Source organism: Leucopleurus acutus (assembly GCF_964270905.1).
Source record: "Leucopleurus acutus genome assembly, chromosome: 3".
Lineage (NCBI taxonomy): Eukaryota > Metazoa > Chordata > Mammalia > Artiodactyla > Delphinidae > Leucopleurus > Leucopleurus acutus.
The window spans coordinates 167,000,547-167,026,722 of NC_139145.1; the positions used below are offsets into that span (position 1 = coordinate 167,000,547).

The 26,176-nt window shown below is 43.4% G+C and overlaps 1 protein-coding gene across 2 annotated transcripts in view; it reads left to right on the forward strand.

Moving 5' to 3' along the window:
• Window positions 1–26,176, forward strand: part of CTNND2 (catenin delta 2) — a gene marked incomplete at its 3' end in the record, with an annotated part of 926,199 nt that overhangs the window by 875,120 nt on the left and 24,903 nt on the right. For both annotated transcript variants that reach the window (XM_082837425.1, XM_082837426.1), the window contains one exon: window positions 7,199–7,283. In XM_082837425.1, coding sequence (XP_082693551.1) covers window positions 7,199–7,283 — 85 coding nt within the window. The remainder of the gene's footprint in view (window positions 1–7,198; window positions 7,284–26,176) is intronic.

Genomic DNA, 26,176 nt, shown 5'->3' on the forward strand with positions numbered 1-26,176 from the left:
ATGGACAAGTCCATCTGTTTCAAAAGTACATTTGTATTTTTTCAGATTTTAACAGTTATGTAGGAAATAGTGTTGAGTGTGTCACTGTATTTTGTCATAAGACAGAAAAGCCATTTAACAGCCTCGACTGTTACTTGTCAGTAAGGAACTCTGTGGCTGAAGTTATAATCACTTGTCACATAAGAAGTACTCAGTTGTTCAAGTCCTTCAATCAATAGTTATAGTTTTTCAAGTAGACGCTGCATGGGACCAGTCTAGTGGATGAATCAAAATTAAAGTCTAAAAAGAAAGTGATGTTTCTTTGACCTTCGTCAGTTTTTTATAACACTGTGATGTATTGGCATTTTAATTGAGAGGTTAAAAGCTGCTATTCATTACGTATTCACAGTCTCTTCCTATTTTGTAACTAAGCAAGGAGTAGAAAAAAAATTACACCATCAGAGGAATTTTTGCATATTAAATATGTTTCAACTATATTATCGCTACCTGAATATTATTAATATGTATTTCTCTAGAGTTGCTTGACTTTTGTCATAGATACATATCTAGCTAGTGGTGATAAACTACAGCAAAACATAGCATTTAATCTTTGCTCAGCATTGATTATATAAGAATAACATGTGAGGATCATCACAGTTGCAGAGGTTCTCCCCAAGGAGCCTACATCGGGCTCGCCAGCACCAGGAAGACCAGCCCCCAGATGGGAGAGCTGGAGGGACGCCATAGGAGACACAGACTCCGCTCTTAAAGGGCTCACGCAAAATCTCACATACCTCAAAACAGAGCGTGCAGAGGCAGCAGTTTGAAAACAGCCTGGGTCAGACCCCTTGCCGATCTTAGAGAGCCTCTCAGAGAGGCAGGAGGCAACTGAGACTCCCCCGCCCTGGGGACCGAGATGCTAGCAGCAGGCATTTTGGGGAGCTAGTTCTACCATGAGGACACGTGCTAGCAAGTGCCTTTAGGAGTCCTCCCTCTAGTCTGTTAGCACCAGAGGCTTACCTGCCCACCAACCAGTCAGCCCCAGTCCCGGGACCCCCTACATCGAGCAGCCGGCTGTGTCAGGACCCAGCCCTGCCCACCAGCAAGCCAGCAGCCTCCACACAAGGCAGGGCCTGGCAGCCAACTGGACCAGGGGCCAGCCCCCCTACCAGTGCACCCACAGTAGTTGGCCCTACCACAAAAGAAGGACCCACACAGACCACAAAGGGGACACCCCTAGAGCATACATCTCTGTGACCAGAGGAGAGCGTGCTGCTGGGCCCCATGAGACATCTCCTACATAAGACCACTTCTCCAAGATCAGGAAACGTAACAGACCTACTTGATACATAGAAATAAAGACAGAGAATAAAGCAAAGTGACAGAGGAATATGTTGCAAATAAAGGAAAACTAAAACTCCAGAAGAAGAACTAAGTGAAATAGAAATAAACAATCAACTCAATAAAGAGTTCAAGGTAATGATCATAAAGATGCTCAGGAGAAGAATGAGCACAGTGAGAAGTTTAACAGAGAGTTGGAAAATATAAAGAAGAACGAAACAGAACTGAAGAATACAATAACTGAAATAAAAAATACACTAGAAAGAATCAGTAGTAGATTAGATGATACAGAGGAATGGATCAGCAGACTGGAAGACAGAGTAGTGGAATTCAACCAAGCTCACCAAATACAAGAAAAATTTTAAATGAGGATAGTTTAAGATACCTTTGGAACAGCATTAAGCATACTAATATTCACATTGTAGGGATCCAGAAGGAGAGAGAGAGAAAGGGGCAGAGAACTTGTTTGAAGGGATAATAGCTGAAAACTTCTCTAACCTGGGAAAGAAAAAAGACACCCAGGTCCGGGAAGTACAGCAGGTCCCAAACAAGATGAACCCAAAGAGGTCCTCACCAAGACACATTGTAATTAAGATGGAAAAAATTAAAGACAAAGAGAGAATCTTAAAAGCAGCAAGGGAAAAGCAACTAAGTATGTACAAGGGAACTCCCATGAGACTCTCAGCTGACTTTTCCACAGAAACTTTGCAGACCAGAAGAGAGTGACATGATATATTCACAGCGATGAAAGGAAAAAACTGCTACAACCCAGAATACTCTATCCACCAAGATTATCATTCGGATTTGAGTTTTACAGGCAAGAAAAAGCTAAAAGAGTTCAGCACCACTAAACCAGCTTTGCAAGAAATGTTAACGGGACTTCTCTAAGTGGAAAAGAAAAGACCACAAGTAGAAATATGAAAATTACCGAAGGAAAAATATCATTGATAAATATACAGTAAAGGGCTTCCCTGGTGGTGCAGTGGTTGAGAGTCCGCCTGCCGATACAGGGGACATGTGTTCGTGCCCCAGTCCGGGAAGATCCCACATGCCACGGAGCAGCTAGGCCTGTGAGCCATGGCCGCTGAGCCTGCGCTCCACAATGGGAGGGGCCACAACAGTGAGAGGCCCACATACCACACACACACACACACACACACACACACACAAATATATATATATATATATATATATATACAGTAAAGCTAGTAGATAAACCACTTATAAAACCAGTAGGAAGGTTAGAAAGCAGAAGTAGTAAAATCATCTATAACCACAATAAGTAGTTAAGGGATATACAAAACAAAAAAAGATACAAAATATGAAGTAAAAAATATTAAATGTGGAGGAGGGAGATCAAGATGGTGGAGTAGGAGGAAACCAAGCCCACCTCCCCCCAAAAAACACATCAAATCATCTTCACGTGGAGCAACTCTACTGAAAGCAACCTGGAGACTTGCAGAAAGGCTCTTCTTCAACCAAGTCTGTAAAGAAAGATACACATGGAGTCTGTATCTACAGAGGAAGGGAGGAGTTGTGGTCAGGTCAGGACCTGTGCCCTTAGCAGAGGACACAGAAGAAGAAGGAGATATCATGGCCTTAGGGATCCTCCCTGGGCAGCGAGGGGTTCATATCACACACGGAGCACCCCAGCCCTGGGGTCAGACACCAGGAAGACAAGTTGCCTTACCTGGTTAAAAACCAGTAGGATTTACAGAAGAAGAGAACAAGACTCCTTGTTAACAGCCCATGCACAAACTTGCTTACTCCTGGGAATAGCTCAGAGGAAGCAGATTGAAAACTCTCTGGAGCTCTAGCTGGTTTCCCAAGACCATGCCAGCCCACACTGGGCACCTGCTCCAGCCCCTCTTGCTCCAGCACTGCTCTCCACTAGAGCGGAGGCCACCATAACCAAGGAGAGTGTGCACGCTTAGAGAGAACAGAGCCAGCTCGGACTAGACCCTCAGGGCTTCTGCTCCAGCCCCTGATATGGTGGTAACTGCCACTGAGCACAGTAGAGGCCCTGGTTCACACCTGGCTCTGACTCTAACCCCTCCATCTCCAGCCATATCATCCAACAAGGTGGTAGCTGCCAGCACACCCCAGGGTAAGACGTGACCCATGCTCACTTCAGATCCAGCTCTCCCACTACTGTGCCAGCTGTCTCTCCATCCACTGGGCACACATGCAGATGGCATAGGGATGCTCCCACACAAGGACACCCCTTCAAGACTGGAATAGTCAGCTCCTGCACCTAATTTCATAGGGACAGAGAATGTTGAACAAAATGAGAAGACAGAGGAATATGTTTCAAGCAAAAGCACAAGAGAAGACAGTGGAAAACAACCCTAATGAAACAGAGATAAATAGTTTACCAGACAAAGAGTTCAAAGCAAGAGTAATAAGAATGCTAACTGAGCTCGGGAAGAGACTAGATGAACACAGTGGGAACTTTAACAAGGAACTAGAAAATATAAAAAAATAACCAGTCAGACAAAGCTGCAGTCATCAAAACAGTATGGTACTGGCAGAAAAACAGACACATAGATCAATGGAACAGAATAGAAAGCCCAGAAATAAAACCCATGCACTTATGGTCAATTAATATATGACAAAGGAGGCAAGAATATATAATGGCGAAAAAAGACAGTCTCTTCAATAAGTGATGCTGGGAAAACTGAACAGCTACATGCAGAAGAATGAAACTAGAACATTCTCTAATACCATAAACAAAAATAAACCCAAAATGGATTAAAGACCTAAATGGAAGACCGGAAATCTGAAACTTCTAGAGGAAAACATAGGCAGGACACTCTTTGACATAAGTCATAGCAATATTTTGAGAGGTCTGTCTCCTCAGGCAAAGGAAACAAAAGCAAAAATAAACAAAAGGGACCTAATTAAACTTAAAAGCTTTTGCATAGCAAAGGGAACCATAAACAAAATGAAAAGACAACCTATTGAATATTCACAAATGATATAACCAACAAGGGGTTAATATCCAGTTGTATATATCCAAGATATATATATATATCTAACATACAACTCAATATATCAAAAAACAACCCAATTAAAAAATAGGCAGAAGACCTCAATAGGCATTTTTCCAAAGAAGACATACAGATGGCCAACAGGCACATGAAAAGATGCTCAGCATCACTAATCATCAGGGAAATGCAAATCAAAACCACAGTGAGGTATCACCTCACACCTGTCAGAATGGCCGTCATCAAAAGGACAAAAATAACAAGTGTTGGCGAGGATGTGGAGGAAAGGGAACCCTCATATGTTGTTGGTGGGAATGTAAATTGGTGCAGCCACTATGGAGAACAGCATGGAGGGTCCTCAAAAAATTAAAAATAGAACCACCATATGATCCAGCAATTCAAGTTCTGTATATTTTTCCAAAGAAAACAAAAACACGAATTAGAAAAAAATACATGCACTTCAATGTTCATTACAGCATTATTTACAATAGTCAGTATATGGAAACTGCCTAAGTATCTATCGACAGGTGAATGGATAATGAAGATGTGAGATAGATATATATAGAGAGAGATAGATAGATAGTGAGAGAGACAGAGACAGAGACGACTATTAGTTGGCCATAAAAAAGAATAAAATCTTGTAATTTGCAACAACATGGATGGACCTACAGGGTATTATGCTAAGTGAAATAAGTCAGAGAAAGACAAATACCATATGATTTCACTTGTATGTGGAATCTACAAAACAAAAGAATAAACATAACTAAACAGAAACAGACTCACAGATACAGAGGACAAACAGGTGGTTGCCAGAGAAGAGCGGGATGGTGGGATTGAGGGGGGGGGAGTGAGTGAAATAGTTGAGGGAGATTAAAAGATACAAAATTCCAGTTGCAAAATAAATGACTCATAGGGATGAAATATACAGCACAGGGAATATAGTCAATAATATTGTAATAACTTTGTGTAGTGACAGAGTTATCACGGTGTTTATTTTGTAATGTATACAGATATCGGATCACTAGGAACTGACAGAGTGCTGTAGGTCAATTATAATTCAGTTTTTTAAAAAGAATAAAGTGTACCTGTGTCTGTATCCATGAAAAGATCTAAAATTCTCTAAATCAAAAGAATTTAATACATTTAGAGCATGATACTAGCATAAATGTGAAATCATTTAGCAACTGTCCATTTCAGTGAAAGAAAACATATTATTTAAATACAGCTTATCTCTCATAGAGAAAAAATCTTGAAATTTATAAGAATTCTGTATTTTTTTCTTTTAAAAGTACACGGTATAACTAAGAGATTTTCAAACACAAGCCAAAGTTGAATTCCAAGTCAGCAATAACAATAGTAAGAGTGACTGTTACTGTTTCCAGTAAGTAAACGGATGAAGAATACTTAAACGTAGTTGGTCTACATTGCAAACGTGAAGACCCAGGAAAATAGCAGACATTTAACTGATCATGTATTAGCATCCCATCATTTCATTTGCAGGTCCTCACACATCCATTCGCTCTGGCTTTCAAATCCAAGCTCGACCTGATCCCATCTAACCATCTGCTTACTTTGCATTTTAAAAACTATTTTATGTCAGAAGCAGTTTTGATCTCAATTCAGATGTTCTCTTTGAGAGATCTGTGGGCCACTGCACCATGGGTCAGCTTCAGGGGTGGACTTCACCTTGGAGTCCTCGTGAGTGGTTATGTCCTGCCCAACTCCAGGAGTCACCACATAGGCCAGGGGTCGGCCAACTGCAACCCACAAGCCAAATCCCCACCACCACCCGTTCTTGGAAGTAACACTTGATTAGAACACAGCCACCTCCATTCTTTTGTCTATTATTTATGACTCCTCTCATCCTGCAATGGCAGAGTTGAGCAGCTGCGATCGAGACCATATGGCCCACAAATCACAGAATGTTTACTATTTGACCCTTTACAGCAAAAGTGTGCCAGCCCTTGCGATCAGGCACAGTGTCACAGTAGCCACTCCAGTTGTGCAGCTGTTGTGGACCCAGCCTGTTGGAACAAAGAATCCGCAGGTAGTTAATAGTTGCCCTCACCACTAGTCAAAGTGACTTCCAGGAATTGGATCAAATTTAATCAACATGGACCTAGTGTCTGTTCTGAGATGCAGGTTGGCACTGAACCAAAAGGCGAAATATTTAGCTGTAGTTTCATAGGGATTTCAAAGCCATGACTCGAAAAAAATGATAAGAACCGCTAGTCCAAAGGTTTTCATGACCTTACTTTCTCACTCTGATCCAGAGGACAGAACTTTAATTGCATGAAGGGCTTTGTTTATAGATGCTTATCCACACTCATCCCTCCATATAAATGTAAGAGAGTGTGTGTGCCAGTGTGTACACACGTCAGCTTCATGCCAGTCACTTGTGCTTGGCATCATCAGCAAACGGAAAACAATTGCCTGTAACCCCTCAGGTATGTGGAGCCAACGCTATACGTGCTCTCACACTTCAGTTGAGAAAGTGAATATCTTTTTTCTCCTTGCTTACTACACAGGTGTTAAACAACACTGCCATTAAAACCCTTTTATCTGGCCTTTCCTAGTCGCTATCCTTCTCTTCTTTCTGTTCCATTTTGTAGTCCAGTGCTAAATCTGCCTTCTGACTCTTGGGTTTGCATTTTGAAAATTCTTTGCCCAATTGCAGTGCCTTCCTGTCTCTCCCCTTCATGGGTATGTGGGTGAGAATGAGGCTGGAGACTGGTGACAGCCATCCCTTGTACTGTCCAGTCTGGAAAAAGACAAGAGCCAGAAAAGCCATGAAGCTTTTATTCTTTTTATTCTTGCTGTTTCCTGACAAGTCAATTTGAAGCCCAGCTGTCCCGCTCACCATCTTGCGTGTCCTGTCTTTTCTTTATCAGACACTCTCCGAAGGTAATCAAGGCCGCATCTCAGGTTCTGAACAGCATGTGGCAGTACCGAGATCTGAGGAGTCTCTACAAAAAGGTAAGGTTTGCTTTACCTTCTTGGCTCGTTAGCTGCACACAGGCCCTGAGCCCGAAGACACCATATTTGGTCCTAACGAGATGTGTCATAGGTATGAAGGGACCTCGTCTGAGAATCTGAGCAATTGAAACACGGCTGAAACAAGAGATCAATGAAGAAGCAAAAGAAAAGGGTCACTAAGTGTCCCCAGGATATACACTAAGATTCATGAACTTTCTGGATTGGACAGACCAATAGCCATAGAGAAAATAAGCTTGTTTTTCTGAGCTTCTATATTGTGTAATAGACTAAAAAGTAATAATGAACAGAGGGATTTTGCCAAAAAAAAAAAGCGTCAATAAATAATGTAGTAATAGTAGAGAGGAGACAGAAAAAAATGTAAAAAGCAGTTCAGGAGGTTGAGAAGAATTGCAGCCCAGGAACATTGGGTAGAGACCCGACAGCCTGCCCCACGTTCCTAGCCTGAGACCCTGACCTAGTTACTGATCAGGTTGAAGGGCTGATGATCCTAACGACAGCCGTAGATCATAGCAAGAGTCTGGGCATTCGTTCAGCAGACTCTCCCCAGGCCGGCTGGAATTTATATCATACATTTCAGAGGAGACTTCATCCCCAAAATGGTTTAAAAATAAACCTTAAGAGAAAAAGGTCACATCTAGAAATTTTAATTCTACACCTCATTCCCAAATGCTGCTGAACAAAAATGCATACTTTTCTTTTTTGCTTGGGAGGGGAGAGAGTCCTTTAACAACATCTCCCAGAAGTTGTCATCCCAGGATAGATTTGAGTTAACAAATGGGGCAGAGAACACCACTGCCAGATTGGCAGGGAGAATAGCCTAGGCATTGATCTCCGTAGGATTTCAGAAAACGTGAACAGGGCTTCCATCAACAGCGGCCCAGAGCACCTCCTTGCAGCCCCTGGCAGCGTGCATGGAGGGAGAGGGGGAGCTGAAAGTCATTGCCACCTTGGTCCCCAGCCTCCCAGTCTTGGGATCGGGAGGTGGGGTCACAGCAAGAGACGCACATCAGAGGGGGCAAGACCCATCTGGGCCAGAGGGAAAATCTGTCATTTTCTAAGCCAGTGGGAAAAAGTAAATATTTAATACTGGTCCTACTAAGTTAGTCTATTTCTAGATTTCCCCAAGGTCTTTCTGTTTCCCGTAAGCATTCATTACTTTGTACTTTAAAGTTTAGCCCATATATTTCAAAATTCTCTTTCAAGATTTTTCTGTTCCTTAAGAGGAAGTATATTTAGGCTGAAACATTGCAAAATTAAGGGTTAGGGGAGTGTTCTGAATTAATTATATCCTTTCCTACGTATCTTGCTGTTCATCAAAAGTGTTTTGGGTTCCATGCTGTTTGAAATGCACATCCCAGCATCCCTACATGGTTCCTTCCGGGACTCTTCCAGGAGACAAATGAATTCTCTCCCAGGACAGGATCCTTCAGCTAAACAGGCAGCCAGACATGAAGAACACGCTATAAATTAGAAAAGAGCTGGTCGTTCTGAATCGGGGGCTCCAGAAGTTCAATGAAATATTACTGCCTCAGATAAACTCCACTTTCCCTCGGATCCCGAACATCTCTTTGCTGAAATGCACCTTCTCATACTTCTTTGCATTGAAGGGAAACGGCTTTTAGAGACTTTACAAGTTATTTGTTGAATAGTAGTATGAGTTTTCCATCTTAGTTTTTTTCTGTGTTGGTAGTAGGGTTCAGAAAGTGTAATTGTCTCTCTCTTTACGTGAAAAAAAAAAAGAATGTGTTGACAAATTTAATGGAGCTAAAACTCAAGAGCTAAAGAGAGTTTAAAATGTGGTTCATGTGAGGAGACTCAAGAAAGACGGGCTGGAGAAGCTGATGGTGATGTTTTTCATTGACCCAGGATTTTAAAATATTGAGAAAGATCTGGTTTTTTTTTTGTTTTTTTGTGTGTTTTTTTTTGGTTGCATTGGGTTGCTGTGCACGGGCTTTCTCTAGTTGCAGCAAGCAGGGGCTACTCTTCATTGTGGTGTGCGGGCTTCTCATTGCAGAGCACAGGCTCTAGGTGCACGGGCTTCAGTAGCTGCGGCACGTGGGCTCAGTAGTTGTAGCACCCGGGCTTCAGTAGTTGTGGCTCGCGGGCTCTAGAGCACAGGCTCAGTAGTCATGGCACACAGGCTTAGTTGCTCTGCGGCATGTGGGATCTTCCCAGACCTGGGCTCGAACCTGTGTCCCCTGCATTGGCAGGCTGATTCTTAACCACTGTGCCACCAGGGAAGTCCCAAGAGATGTTCTTAATAACTTCCATATTATGCAGTCGTGATATGGAATGAGGACTTTATGCGCAGTATAAGTGCTGCTAATAGCAAAGTTCAAAATGCACAGAAGCTTTTCTTTTTTGAAAGGTCCTTTGGTGAGAAAACCCAAATTCATTCATCCTTATGAATTGTTTTTAATCAGCAGGACAATAGATTTCCATTTTGTTCTTCACTGACAATTAATATATCATTTAAAAAAAGCCTGATCCATGTCTTTTAATTATCCATGCTTCAAATCTATTTATTAAACACCTGGTATAGGCTTAGAAAAGGAAGAATTCCAAAGAAAACATGACACGTAGAGCAGCTACTGTGGATAAAAATGAAATGTGGAACAACAATCGGCAACTACGTTAGATTCAGAGTTATGTGCCACAGGTCTACTGGATAAATTAAGAGAAGGAAAATTATAGAGCAAAATCTTGAATCTGTAGAGTGCACGTAAGTTAGGAGGTAAGAGGAAAGGGCGTTATGTCTAAGAGGAAAAACGTGAGTAGAGAGATGGAAATTGAAATAGAAGTGGCATATCTATGAGACAGAATTAAAGGTCCATCTGGCACTGGCTTATTTCCTCCTAGGACCCAAGCACAGAGGCCAGGGTCACAATTCATTAGCTCAGCTACCTTATTTTACTTAGAAATCCATTTAATACATCAGAATATTCTTTTGGCCGGGAGTGCTGACCAAATTATGTTGGATTCCTGATACATTGTGAGCCAAAACATTTGCATTATCCAAATCTTCAACTTCAGTGAGGGCTGGACTTCTGATTTTCTCCCCTAAGGGAAAATAAATAACTGAAGAAGAATGTTATCACTGGCAGGCTAAATAATACATCACGTTTCTGTATTTTTTTTAAACCAATCCTTAAGATTAGATAACCACAGAGAGAACTTTAACATGTCTTTATCATCTGTACTGTATTTTTGCAGAGGATGTTTTCTAAAGGAAAAGGAGATGAGCCTTGGAACAGACTTGATAAAGGGATAGAAGAAAAGCAGGAGATCAAAAGTTCTTGACTTTTTTGAACATTGGTACTTTAAAAAAACGAGGTGACTGACATAGTAGACTGATTATGTTTGACTATGGTATGGTCTGTTGGGACAACTCGTTTACGAAGGAGATAAATTTGCTGGGGGTGTGTATATACAATTATTATAGAAATCATCTCTTACAAACCCTTATATAATACCTTAATCATATGTACATCTCCAAAAAATCATTTTTGGTTAGGACCCAGGCTAAGCCACTCCAACAGAGAGACTCAAAAATACAGAAGCTCCAGCTAAACATGTCTCTCTTTCCCTCTCCTGGAACTGTAGCTGGTTAGGCAGGGGGTCCAGGGTCAGCAGGTAACCCTGGGACCCGTCTTGTTACTCTGCCTTGTACCAGGGTGTCATCCTTGCCTGTGTGGACAAAGCTCCCTAGCTTAGCTCTTCCCCTCTCATTCCAGCCCATAGGAAGAGAGAGAGGATGAGTGAAGGCAAGTCATGCTCTTTGAAGCAAGCAGCAAACTCCTGCTCTCCTCCCAGGAGCAAGAACTCAGTCATGTGGCCACGGCCAGGTACCCAGCTGTGGGGGAGGACACGAAAAGTGGGCCGCCGTGATACCTGCTAAAACTTGGTAGCAGGAGGAAAGGGGTTATTTTACTAAAAGAAGAAAGGCAGTATCAGCTCCAGTAGTCATTTGATGTTGTTCAAATATCTTAAATATTCATTGTAATCGCTACCTAATGGGGCATTTTATTCCATTTCAGGGTGACCATGATTTTTCAGAACTTCTTACATTAAGCAAACATCTCCCTATCTGCAACATCTGCCCTCCAACTGCATACTAAAAAGTCTAATTTCTCTTCTCTATCATAGCCTTCCTGTTTTTGAAGTTAACCAACTCTGTACACGGCCATCCCTTCTCAGTTGTAGGAATAGCAACATTTATTATTATTACAACTGTTGACTGAAAAAAAAAAAGCACAACCTAAAAGTTAAAAGTTATGTTTTATTCGGTGTACAAAACTGAGGACTTAAGCCTGGGACCCAGCATCTCAGGTCACTCTGAGGGACTGCTCCAAAGAAGTAAGAGGGGAAGCCGGGAGACATAGGAGTTTCTGCAACAAAGACCAGGTAGTCGGAATATCAAAAGATGCCTGTTAATTAAAGAAAACCAGACATCTCAAGTTAAGGAGCTTAGTGATTTTCTGTGTATGGGAAGATGCAAGAGTCGGGGCTCACTGAAATCATTGCTTTGATGTGCACCTCGGCTCTCTGGGGCTGGTATCCTGTGCTTTCCCATCCTAAGTCTCCTCAGGGGGCACTGTCAGGGGGTAGCTGCAGTGGCTGACTGCTAGACGGGGGGCATCTTGCCTCCATCCTGAGTTCCCTCAGGGCTCACTGTCAGGGCAGCTGTCATGCGATGGCTTGATGGCTGCAGCATCCTTTGCTTACCGATACGGCAGGCAGTATTTTTCATTCACACAACTCATGCTCAGTTGTAATATATCAACGTTGCCACGACCTTCACCATTGCTATCACTTTTTTCCACGTGCGTGCAAGTTTGTCAGCATCCCTTTCGTAATGTAGCACCCCAAAATGAATATATTCTTCCAAGTTTATTTGCAGGAGAAGAAAGAGAATAATGAGACTATACTTCCCTGGTGCTGGGCACTGAACTTCAACTAATGAAGCCTGGGAGTGTATTAGCTCCTGGAAGGCTCATTGTACTAGCTGGTGAAGTACGAAGAGCACAGGACTTAGAATCAAACAGCCAGAGGTTAAGGGCACACCCCTGCCACTTACCAGCAGCATGACCTTGGGCAAGTTACGTGAGCCTCTCTGCCCATCGGTGCAGCAGCTGACTTTGGGCAGTCCTGTGGCCCACTCAGAGGGACAGGGACGATTCACCGGGCCTCACAGTCAGGGATCGGAGATGCGCTGGTGTTGTTTTGTATCCAGCTATCTGAACCTGGTGGGTGGGCAGGTTCCTGACATAGAGTCTCCAGAAAAGTAAATAACCTCTAAAAATGGTCTAAAATGGACCTCTGTGATGCCTTCCTTCTGCTTTATGAATCAGAGCCTGGAACTTTCCTCAACCCTTGCATCCGAGAACCTTCACATCTTTTCATGGAGACTGAGGGCATCTCCCCATTGGTCCCATTCCCGTCCCTTGCTTTCCTCATCCGTGAGGCAAACGCCATACACCTGCCTGGCCACATCGCTGATGACCTCAAAGGGGACAGTGGTCATCTAAGAGCTTTGTCAGCTGGAGAGTCACATACAAGTGGGAGTTAACTGCTGTGAATCCTAGAACAGTTTTCATGCCGTTTGGCTGACAAATGCTCTTTGCCGTCCTGTCCACAGGCAGCTGGACATTTGGATCCTAGTATTTCATTTTATCATTGTCATCGTTGTTCACCTTCACCTACATTTTCACGATTCCCTTTCTTTGTTCGTCTTCCCTCTTTCCAGCCCCTCGATGCCTAATCCAGTGCCCCTTTCCCAGGGTCTTTCTCCTAAGCAGCCGTGCCAGCCAACGACACTGGCAATGTCTGCACAGCCCCAAAGCAAAGACTCTTGCATGGTGGGGTGTAGGTAAACCAAACCACACACATAGGGTTTTGTAGGAAGCCCAGTAGTGACAATGAAAGTTGTCAGGGGTTTAGAGGTAGCTGGAGCGCTTTTATTCCATTTTAGTGCAGAATTTGTGTACGTGGCAGGTCAAGGAGGCTGAAGACATGCTCGTTGGAGTGAGGGTGGTGCAGAGGGTTGAAATGAGAAGGGGTGAGGTCAGGCCCTGGCTTAGGAAACAGCATGCCGTGTTCCTCCAATAAGAGGCCCTGCTGTGACCCTGTACCTTGATAGTTTGAAAATGTGATAACCAGCATCACCCTCAGAAAGTCTCCCGACTCCCCGTGACACCATTGTCCCCTGAGTTGCCTCAGGCTCTCTGGTTGTCCCTCCTCCATCCTTTATGGGCTCGTCTTCCTGTTCATTCCCTGAATGTTGGTGTCACTCAGGGCTCTGTGTTTAGATCCTTCTCATCTCGCACACGGCCTCTTGCTGGGTGTCTGGAGCTCTTCCTTGGGTTCAGTTACCAGCCACGTGTAGTGGTCTCCCGCATCTCTTTCTCCAGGCCCGGCCTCTCCATATATCTAGCCATCCGCTAGATGACCTACCCAGATGCCTGCAGCGCCTCACGTGAGCCCACTCTTTCTGGATCCGGCTCCTCTCCCTGCGTTCTCTGGTCACAGCCCTCCACCTGTCACCCTAGCCGGGACCCAGGAACCACCACTGGCTCTTTCCTCTCCTTCACGCATCTGCGTCGAACCCACCAGAAAACCCCAGTCTTCTGTCTCCATCCATCTCTCTCCACGGTCATGGCCATGAAAAGCTGCTTCCGTCTTCTGGATTATCAACCCCCATCCTAACTGGTCTCTGCGCCATCTGGCTTCCTCCACTCCTGTCTGTTCTCCAAAGGGCAGCTGGGGTGAACTTCCTAAAAAGCACATCTGATTAAATTACTACTGCACCTCTCAGTGGCTCCCACTGTCCACAGGACGAAATCCAGACATCTCAGCGCAGCCCATGAGACCTTTCAGGTGCAGCCGCAGCCTAGCTCTGCATTTAATCCCCGCTCTGCCTGCACTCCGCCACCAGCTGTACCTAACTTCTGTGCTTCCAGTTCCCTCTCCCTCCTTGTCTCCCACCCCGTGGAGCCTTTCCAAACATCTGTACTCCACCTTCCACCCTACCTGCCTCCCTGAATTTTTTTTTTAATATCACCTCCCGTGAAAATCACTTTTCCGACCTCTTCACCATATCTGAATTAAAGATCATTCCATCTGAAATAATTGTAGAGCAAATTAATTTAGATGAATGATAACTGAATCACTTTGCTGTACACTGGAAACGAACACAACATTGTAAATCAACAATACTTCAATAAAAAGAAATAAATTTTCAATTCAAACTTCTAAAGAATGACTTAAGCATCATAAAGAGCATGAACTTAGAGCTAAAAATTGTGCAACATAATGGTGCTATAATATTTAATAACTAGATAAGATTTATTTGTACTTTTATAGAAAAAACAATTTTCCTCCTTGGTTCAGATATTAATTTGGGGAGGATGTGTATTACAAACTTACAAGTCATTTCTTCATAGAAATTGCAGTGAGACTTGTCCCCAAATGTAGCATAATTAATGTCAACTCCTAATGAATGGAATTCTGAATGGATACCTTAAATGTATATTATGCAAAATGAACAAATGCTCCCTGAAAAAGACTGTGTGACTATGTGCTCAAAAACAAGAATGAAGTAAATGAAATAAGTTAAATGAAGCATGTCTGCGTCTTTGGCAAAAATAATGTAGATGGTTTAACTTTTTTAAAAATTGCAGTTTAGGGACTTCCCTGGTGGCACAGTGGTTAAGAATCCGCCTGCCAATGCAGGGGACACATGTTCGAGCCCTGGTCCAGGAAGATCCCATATGCTGCGGAGCAACTAAGCCCATGCACCACAACTACTGAGCCTGTGCTCTAGAGCCCACAAGTCACAACTGCTGAGCCCACGTGCCACAACTAATGAAGCCCGCACACCTAGAGCCCGTGCTGCACAACAAGAGAAGCCACCGCAATGAGGAGCCTGCACACCGCAATGAAGACCCAACACAGCCAAAAATAAATAAATAAAATAAATAAATTTATTTTAAAAATTGCAGTTCAAACTTACTTTGATTTCTCTGTTTCTGCAACCTTCTAAATTTCCCTCTTGGCTACCAGTGTCCATGAAGGTTGTCAATGCAGCCATCAGCTTAATGACAAGAAAAATTGACGTTTATCTCATTCTCAGCCAGTACAGATCACTGCTGGTCTTCGTGAGACGTTAGGTCCAAGACCAATATAGTGGGGCTTCCTAAACACAAATTCCATTAACAGGCTTTGGTTTTAAAATTGGTGTGGCCCATTTTGCTTTCAAATGTTATTTACATAGCAGTCACTTAAAATGTAAGCTTTCTTATCATTTGAACTCAGACTTGAACAAGATTTAGCGTATGATTCTTAGGCTTTGAATCAAAATCTTTCAATTCTAGTTAAATAGTTCTATGTTAATGTTTAATTATCAGAAATGCAAACAAGATCTTCACATTTGCTCTCATGTTGGGGCAAAATAACCTCTTATTAAAGAATTACAGCCAGCATGCCTAAATGTTGCACTGGATGGTGGTTAATTCCTACCTGGTCGTGGTCGGCCCCTAGGTCAAGGTGCCAGCCAGAAGGTCCCCTGCCAACTCCCATGACATCTGCCTTATGTAGGACATGTTCCTAGAGTCCCAGGGTGAATATGCCTGCCCAGCACAGCAGCTTTTTGTCCTTCCCCGGCTCCCATCTGCACCTTCAGACAAGCACTGGTCTCTGGGTCTCAATGGGACTCAGCAGGTAAGACCCCTCTGCCCCAGCAAAGACCCTTGGGAACTCCAGACCACCGTAGAAGGTTCTGAGAAAAGCCACAATAGCAACATGGAGTCATCCCAGGCCATCCTGTGCGATACCATGGGAACCCTTCTCAGGGTGACGGATCTACGGGAAGTCGTGGAGCTCCAGGTACAATGAATCTGCTCTGTCCTCTGAGGCTCAGACGTGTCCTGAGATGGAGTGAAGAAGTAGCAGGAAGCCTCAGGGCATCACGGTGAGAATGCCTCTGAGCACTGGGTACCAGAAGACGGTGATGTTAACTGAGGGGGCACCACCTCTGTTCTACTGTCTTGCTTCTCCATGGGCTGCTCACCAAGAAAACATGCTGAGCCTTTAAAACAGACCCTGTAAAGTCATCATGGAAAGGGACAGGGCAGTCCCTATTGTCAAGTAGACAATCATCATGGAAAGGGACAGGGCGGTCCCTATTGTCAAGTAGACAATCATCATGGAAAGGGACAGGGCTGTCCTTATTGTCCAGTAGACAATCATCATGGAAAGGGACAGGGCTGTCCTTATTGTCCAGTAGACAATCATCATGGAAAGGGACAGGGTGGTCCCTATTGTCAAGTAGACAATCATCATGGAAAGGGACAGGGCGGTCCCTATTGTCAAGTAGACAATCATCATGGAAAGGGACAGGGCGGTCCCTATTGTCAAGTAGACAATCATCATGGAAAGGGACATGGCGGTCCCTATTGTCAAGTAGACAATCATCATGGAAAGGGACAGGGCGGTCCCTATTGTCAAGTAGACAATCATCATGGAAAGGGACAGGGCGGTCCCTATTGTCAAGTAGACAATCATCATGGAAAGGGACAGGGCAGTCCCTATTGTCAAGTAGACAATCATCATGGAAAGGGACAGGGCTGTCCTTATTGTCCAGTAGACAATCATCATGGAAAGGGACAGGGTGGTCCCTATTGTCAAGTAGACAATCATCATGGAAAGGGACAGGGTGGTCCCTATTGTCAAGTAGACAGTTTGTCCAGTGTTCGGCTTATAATGCTGAGGCTCATTATTTTGCTCTACGTATCTCAAAGGCCTTCAGAGAGAACAGCATCTACTCAACCACTCTATGAGTGAATTAAAATCCTTCGTTCATAAATGCAGGGATCAGATCAAAGACAAATCAAAGGTCAGAATCCAACCTCTTGACAATCACCAGGGTTCGAAACCAGACTAATTTTACCCCCACTAATAGTCGTGTCCCCGTGTTTCTACAGTTGTGTTCCTGTAGGGCACCCTATCGCCCTACCCACCACGTGAAACGTTGGGATCTTGCACGATGAGCTTGTCTCAAAGAACGCCCAACCACCTGTGCTTGAAACAGAAAAAGGTGGTGTTTCTACGGATAGCAATGTTGTATTCACTATGGCCATTTGGATGAGAGAAACAAAGCATAAAACTAATCTTTAAAGATAGACTCTCAGGCTGCGGGTACCATTCAGCCAGTGAGTAATGAGCTTTGATGGGAGTGGAGTCATGCCCTTCACAGCCTGAATCACGCAGGACTCTCTTTTCTTACTGCCATGGGATTCATTTCATTGGCCCTTGCCACCACTGCACTCACAAAACAAGAAATCAATAAGTAATTATGGATAGGGAAGGGGGTGCCTGCGGATTTCCTCAAATGTCCAAACTACAGTGGATGAGAGAGTGGACACAGCGCTCCGTGTTGTCTCTCGCTGCTTCCAGGAGACTGACCTCTATACCTAGATGAGCCAGTGGTCCTGACCCCTGCGAACTGAAGTCACATTTCATGCTTCACATCCCTCATCACCCTCACCTGCTGGATATTTAAAAATCAATACTGGATTGCAGCGAGAACTGGAAAGATATTTTGAAATACTGTCAAGGAAAAAATCACAACATGATCAAAATTCAAAATTTTGATCTTTAAGCTTTGCAGCAAGAAGAGCAAGAAATACTTTTATACTCGCTTTAGCATGTTGCCATTTTGAAAATTAAGAGATTTTTACTTGGGGAGTATCTAAGATGGTGATAGAATGGTGGTAAATCCTCTATAGAAATAAATTAAACGACTGAATGTAGAGCTGTCATTTTAGCAAGGAAATTGCCTACCAGGAATTTATTAATCTTTCTACTGTGCTGGAAAATTCTTCACCAAGAGATGACTGGAAGGACGTGAAGACTTTTGGCCAGACTCTTAAACAACCTGAGTGCAGTGTCCTCAAGACTCAAAATTGTAGCTCCTTGAGTTCTTTCTTTTCTAAATCACTGTGTGTCAAGCTGGGGTCGGAAACAAAAAGGGTGAGGTTAAACTCAGCTATGACACACATTCACGTGTTGATTTTTGTATCGACAAATAAGGTCCTCCTTCATGAGGTCCCGTAACCTCTCGGAGACAATTCGCAGACACTAATCATATGATATCTGTGCAAAAACAAAGGCACAAATGGGAACAGAAGCAAAAATCAATTCTGCAAAAGTGGAAATCGATGCACATGGCAGTTTCTAAACAAGAAGTGAGTAGTTAGAGCTGTTGTGGGACTGGACCTCCAAGTTGGGGAAAATCCTCACAAGCGGTGTCCAAGCTGAATGTTTCCTTCCTGCCTCTGCTCTGCCAGGTGGCTTTACTGTAACATTTTAAATCAGAACCTCCGAAAATACCCCAGAGACAAAAGGCAGAGGAAAAGGATTGAATCAGGAACTAGAGAACTCGCTAAGCTTTTTATTCTTTTTTTTCTTGGAAGTATAATTGATTTACAATGTCGTGTTAGTTTCAGGTGTACAGCAGGGTGATTCACTTATACATATATATACAGTTACATATATATATGTATGTATACATACACGTACATACATATATATGTACGTGTATGTATATTCTTGTTCAGATTCTTTTCCATTATAGGTTATTGCAAGATATTAAATGTAGTTCCCTATGCTCTACAGTAGGACCTTACCTTGTTGTTTATCTCTTTTATATATATTAATGTGTATCTGTTAATCCCAAACTCCTAATTTATACACCCGCCTTTCCCCTTTGGTAACCATGGTTTGTTTTCTATGTCTGTGAGTCTATTTCTGTTTTGTAAATAAGTTCATTTGCCTCATGTATTTAAATTCTACATGTAAGTGATATTAAATGATATTTGTCTTTGTCTGACTTACTTCACTTAGTATGATCATCTCTAAGTCCATCCATGTTGCTGCAAATGGCATTATTTCATTCTTTTTTATGGCTGGGTAATATTCCATTGTCTATATGTACCACATCTTCTTTATCCATTCACCTGTTGATGGGAGAGGACAGATCTATCATCTGTCATCTATCCTTTAGGTTGCTTCCATGTCTTGGCTACTGTAAACGGTGGTACTGTGAACATTGGGGTGCATATCTCTTTTCAAATTAGAAGAGAAACTCACTAAGTTTAATGTAAAGCTACCACCATTCTTGTTGTTTACTTTGGGCAGTTCATTCAAACTCACCCCACCTTTTCAGTGGATCCCAGTAGATGGGATAAACTATGTCTAAGAGAGCCTTAATTTGACTGGGAAGAAAGAACATGATCAATTTCTTCTCTCTTCCTGCCTCCATTTGGCCCCCCACCCGCCCTCTCAGAAGCTGTTCCTTCCTATGTCCCCATGCACCACCCCCCATCAGGCTCTGGCAGGGAAGGGGGATGAGCAGAGAGGAGAGAGAGCCCGGCCCATGAGGTTGTAGCCTGGCATTCGTATCCCGCCTATCCCCACATGCTGGCTCCTTCTCTCATGGGGGCAGTAGTGTAGTTTGCTCACCAGTACCAGCCTCCAACTGAGGACTTCTGGCCTGGACCTGGCTGCCTCCAGCTAACTGCTCCAAACTCTCCATCCACCTCAGGCTTCTGCTACTCCACTGCACATAGACCAGAGTGGATATAGATTTTGCGCCCTGTAGCTTAGGTAGTTTGGGTAATCCTGTTTAAGAAGAATATACTTTATGAATATAAAATTTCCTACAGGCCTTGGAGGGGGGTCATGCAGTGGACACGCCTGAGACCTAAGCTTCTTAAGCTCCATGGTTGGTCCACCTCTGGCACTGAGTCTGTGCATCATCCTGATAATGGTACTGCAGACACCAGTCCCTGCAACCCCCAAACTCCAGAGAGCCTGTGGTCAGGCAGAATAAGGAGTTCACTTCCTGGGCTTCAGGAGAGGAAGGATGGGGGATGCCCAGCCCATTGACTGCCTCCGACGAAGCCCTCCCCACTGGCATTCTCCACCCACTAGTGAATTCTCAGCCTAATCTTATATAATCTGGACATGGAGCATGTCTTAATGCTGCAGGACCTTATTTTGTCCTCCACTTTCACAACTGTGAATGGATGATCTAATTCTTTATTTTGAGGATATATATGGAGCAATGGGGCATCTGGTATTCACTGCTTTGGGACCTTAGCCAAAACACAGACAATGGAAGAAAATTATATTCACATCCTGTCGCAGTACCTTGTTGCAGGTATTTAATCATCTTAAGTTGTCCACAAGTCTAATCAATTGTGTCTAGCACACCCCCAAATAAACATGGCTTTAAAACAAATTCATTGCTCTCTGTTAGTTTCCTATTGCTGCATTAGCAGATTACAGCAAACTTAGTGGTTTCAAGAAACACAAATTCATGATCTTACAGTTCTCGAGGTCAGAAGTGCAAACTGGGTTTCACTGGGCTGAAATCAAAGTGCTGGTTCTGGATGCACCCCTTCCTGAAGCTGTCTAGAGAATCCATCTCCTTTTCCAGCTTCTGGAGGCTGCTACTCTCCTTGGCCAGTGGCCCCTTCCTCCATTTTCTAAGCCATCAGCATAGCTCCTTTGATTTTCTTTCTCTGCTTCTATGGTCACATCACCTTCTCTAAATGCCACCCTCTTGCATGTCTCTTTAAGGACCCTTGTGATTGCATTGGGCCCACTCAGATAATTCAGAGTAATCTCCCTCTTTCAATATCTTTAACTTAATCACACCTGCAGAGTCCCTTTGCTACATAAGGTAGCCTATCACAGGTTCTAGGTAACTAGGACACTGATATCTTTGGGGGAGGGCTACATTATTTAGCTGGATCTCTATCACATGGCCATACAAACTGTAAGGCAGGCTGGGACATGTGGTCCAGGTGTGTGTCTAGGAAGAAAAGTAAATGGATTTGTAGCAGTTCTGGCCACATCCTCCTCCCTTACACGATCTCCTCCCAGGCTTCTCCACTGCCGCTCTCCCCTGGGTGTTCTCTGAACTTGCAAGCCTCCATCTCAGTCTTTTTTGCAGACTCCTGGTCTTCACTGAGGCATCTTTGCTTTTCATCCTATACCGCCTAGTGGAGATGACCTCATCTGGCCCATGGTTGTTTGTCTGTTTGTTTTAATAAATTTATTTATTTACTTATTTTTGGCTGTGTTGGGTCTTCATTGCCTTGTGGGCTTTCTTTAGTTGTGGCGAGCGGGGGCTACTCTTCGTTGTGGTGTGTGGGCCTCTCGTTGCTGTGGCTTCTCTTGTTGCAGAGCACAGGCTCTAGGTGCATGGGCTTCAGTAGTTGTGGCACGTGGGCTCAGCAGTTGTGGCTCGTGGGCTCTAGAGCGCAGGCTCAGTAGTTGTGGAACACGGGCTTAGTTGCTCCACGGCATGTGGGATCTTCCCGGACCAGGGCTCGAACCTGTGTCCCCTGCATTGGCAGGCAGATTCTTAACCACTGTGCCACTGGGGAAGCCCCTGGCCCATGGATTTTAAATACATTTGAAGGCCAATGGCATCCACATTTATTTCTCTGTGTGGTCCTCACTCCTGAACTCTAAGCTTACACATACACAACAACCTATGTGACATCTCCACTGAACTAGCTCACAAGCTCTAACCTTCCACACATCTAACACGTACCTCTCAATATCTTCCCCAAATCTATTCTTCCTCCATTGTTGCCCATCTCTATAAAGAGCACCTAACCCACCTGGTTGTTCTTTCCAGAATTCCAGGAGTTATTTAATACCTCCTTTTTCCTTAGCCCATTACATTTGGCACCAAACCCTGCTGATTCTATACACTGAATAGCTCTCAAATCCACCTACCTCTCCCATCCTTATTTTCACATCATCTGTCCCTAGGCCTGAGGAGATTGCTGCCTGCTTGGTTTCATGGAATCTCCTTCACCATCTTCAATCTCTTTTCCCTTAAAAATTCAGAATACACTTTTATAAATCCAAACCTGGCCCAGTCAGTCTCCTGATTAAAACTTCTCAGTGGCTTCCAGTTTCTCTCACTTTCCTACCCTTCTCTCCAAGCTCACCTTCCTCAACCTCAGTGCCTTTGCACTGCATGGGCAAAGGTTCATTCCCCAGCCAAGAATGCCTTCCCTCCCCTCCCACCAAGCCTGGCTATTTCAATCTCAGTTTGTCTCTTCCCCAAGGTAACCTCCCTCTCCAACTCTCCAAGGCTAGTAAAGATCCCTCATAATAACCTGTGCCTTTTTCTTCCTGGCTTTTTCAGAAATGCAATGTGATATAATCCTATTTTAAATGTCCATCTCCCCTTTATCTTCCCCTCAGGAGCCATGCCTACCTGTCTCTGTTCTCGGCCCTGTACCCAGCACAGGTACTTACTAATGTTTATTAAACACATCCAACCATGTAGCTACCCCAGAGTTTAAGATCAGCAGAGGGCTCATTCCATGACTCTGCTTCCATTTCCCTGGTTTAAGGCATTCTGAAGCAGCGCGGAATGTGCAGACGTTGAGGTTGGGATCCAGGGTGAGCTTTGAACTTGTTGGCCACTGATGAGTATAGATGCAAAATACCTGGCTTTTCAAATGTCAGAATGACGTTGCTGCTAGAAGCCAGACATTTGGATTTGTCAACTTGAAGATGGGACTTTGCACAGTTTCGCACCAAATGTAACTTTGCAGCACTAGCTGGAACACAAAGACCATTGTTAAAGATTATCCACATCAGATCTTTGTTTTAAGGCCTCCAAAGTGATGCCAGGGAAACAAAAGGCCTGAGCCGGTCTTATTTCAATTTGCCAGGTGGTTTTCTGCATTCCGTTTGGCACCCGTTAACGACTGGTAGTTAACCATGATATACTTTCTTCGACCAAATTGTATCAATTTCTTTCCAACTTGTCAAATCTTCTCAGTAATATTGTTTCTTTAGAATTAGTTCAATGGTAATAAATTGAATTCCTAAAATGGATTTACTCAGTATTTGCTTTTAAAAGATGGTACATACTGCAGAAGACTCTTATCCTTATGTATCCTTAAGTAGCCAAATCAATTTAATTAAATTTCATTAGAAGCACCAGAGCTGAAACAAACTAATGAGAGTAACCGGGTATGTCAGGTGGTATTTACTTCTGCAAATACTTCCTTTTGGCCCTTAAGATTTAGTTTAAATATTTAACTCTAATAGCTTTTGGAATTGTTGATGGAATTAGTTTTGATGAATCTTTTAACAAACGGTTTACCTTAAAAATAGATGGAAGCTTGTTTTATTAGAGCCAAGAGGAGCTGTGGTTTCATCGACAGGCAAAATCTGGCTTGGTCTTCAATCACACAGACTCTGAATATTCTATTTCCATGTTTTTCTCTATAATACCTTTTACTGAAGTAAGGAGGATGTTTGTGTAACTACCACTAATTTGGAATCTTTTCTTTCTCTTCATGTGATTACATCAATAGGTTTATTCCACTTAAAAAATGACTGGAAAACTGGCACAATTTTGAGCAATCACGTTTTCTTAAGTGAGCAGTATCTCAGCTGGTTACCTTTTTCAGCAGATGGCAACAACTCAGGTTTTAACTTTCACTTGAAAAATAGGTTCCTGACGAAGTGATTGAAGTACAAGCTCTAAGTGTTCTGGGTTGAATGAGTGGATGAACTTGGTTTGCTTTAAGCCCCAAGGATTTTCACCACACTTTCTTTATGTCTCAAGTCATCATAGCAAATTAGAATTGACAAGCTGTATGGGCCGAGAGACTTCAAGGACAGCTTAACACAAAAAGCTTGTATTTGTTACTTCAGAACTAAACAGTCTCTGTATGCCTCCTGAGAAATCCTTGTTTAGATGCCAGATAAATCTTATCAAATTAAGGAAGCTCCAGAGCTGTTTTCAAAGAGAGGAAAAACATATACTGGCATAACAGTGTCTTAGTATCTATTTCGGGGAGCCAATTAATATCCTCAGTGGAAAGAAAAACTATTCTCCATTTTCAACGTTAATTATTTTCTGAAGCTTTTGTCCAAGTCAGAGATGTCACTTATCACTAGAAAAGATTTGTTACATCTAAATTCTAAGTATAGAAGATAAAGATTCCAAAACTCACTTTGAAAACAGAACTGCAGATGGGAACCTCCTGGTTTAACTTATCCATCACAGCTGTAGATATTCACTAACTTTGTCACTTTCCACCCCACCGTTGTCTAGTCACTGAAGGGCACCTCTTCGAGAGGCCAGAGATCACAACATAAGTAACGTGAAATCCCATGCCCTGTTTGTTTGGGTTTTTTTCAATTTTTATTGGTGTATAGTTGATTTAAAATGTTGCATTAGTTTCTGCTGTACAGCAGGGTAAATCAGTTATAAGTATACATATATCCACCCATGCCCTGTTAATCTCATCTCCTGAAGCACGTTGATGAAGATTTGGTATTTAACCCCTTTTCTCTAGCCTCCCTCATCAGCAGATTCTCCGAACAGCCCTTGAGGTATTCACTCTTCCTCTCCACTTTCACCCTAAACTCTTTGTTACGCAGATTGAACAAGTTCTCTCCCTAATCTCTTTTCCCTCCTTGTCCAGCTGGCAGTGTCCTTCTCCATCCCTTCTCTAATCCAGCGCTAGGGGCGGGGCCCACTGCCCTGCTCTGCTAGCAGTGACAGGATGCTCTTTGGCGGTCAGGGAGGAGAAGGTCTGGGAACACTCCCGCCTGGCTCATTTCATTCCATCACAGCCACATGCCCTGCACACCTCCTGTTGGCATGCACAGCGCCCTGTTCCTGCTCCAGTGCAGCGACCCCGGTCATCAGTGTTCCATGCCCAGTAATGTTCCCACAAGGTGACCCCCTCCAGAAACCAGCCCATCAGTCCAGTGGACACAAGTCACACCTCACAGCAGGTGTGGGCTCCTATACCCAAACTGAAGGACATTGGAGCATATCTAATGAGAAATGTGATATACTCTCCCTTCTCCTCCTTTTTCCCCAGCTCTCCTAAGGATTGTGTTTGGGGAAAACTGAGTGCATTTGCTGTGGACAGCGGCTCGTGTTTTCTGAGCTGCAGGATGCAAGAAGTAGTAGAGATTGGGGGCAGGGCATGTGCAAGAGGTAAAGATATACGTGCTCTGAGAGCTGTGAATGGAATCAGAACCAAGCCAGGCCCAGATGTGGCAGGTATAATGATGCACCAGAATTATTTACAAGATTGGTTAAAGAGGAGACAATTTTATATACCTCACATTGAAACATGGGGAACGGAGAGAAATTACCATTTCACGTAGAGTAGGCAATCCGTAGGCTACTTTTTTCTTTCTTTCTTTTTTTTCTTTTTTTTTTTTTTTAGGTACCAGTTTACCTAAACCAACACTGCCTTCAGCCCAGCAGTAAGTATGTTGTAAAGGACAGATATACCAACAGCAGCAGATGAGACTGATGAGGTTGCTCTAAGCTAAAATTAAGAAAACAAAAAACTGTAAGGCTCTGATAACCTTCACTTGTTATAGAACTGTAAGAGTGTAAGAACTGTGGAGTTAGCAGTAAAGACTATGGCATTGATTATCATTGCATTTATAACAATTAATGCGGTCATCTTAAATCATTGAATCCATCTAGCAGCATTTATTAGGCACTTCGGTATTGCAGCTACTAGGCTAGAGACCAGGAAATAATAAGGCCAGCCCAACCTCACAGCTGGGCAGACGGACAGGCTTGCAGCAGACATAAGTGTGAGGTCATAGCATTTTGTTCATAGCAGGCAAGGAAAACCATAGCTGTATTGCTAAAAGCTCCCCTAAACCTTGGAGGCATAATTCATTTAGCAAGAGCGATTGAATGGACACGTGCTGCCTGCCTTCTGTTTACCTAGCACAAAACTGAGCCACGAGAGTAGGATTTGACAGAAAAAGAGAAGGTGTTGTGTCAG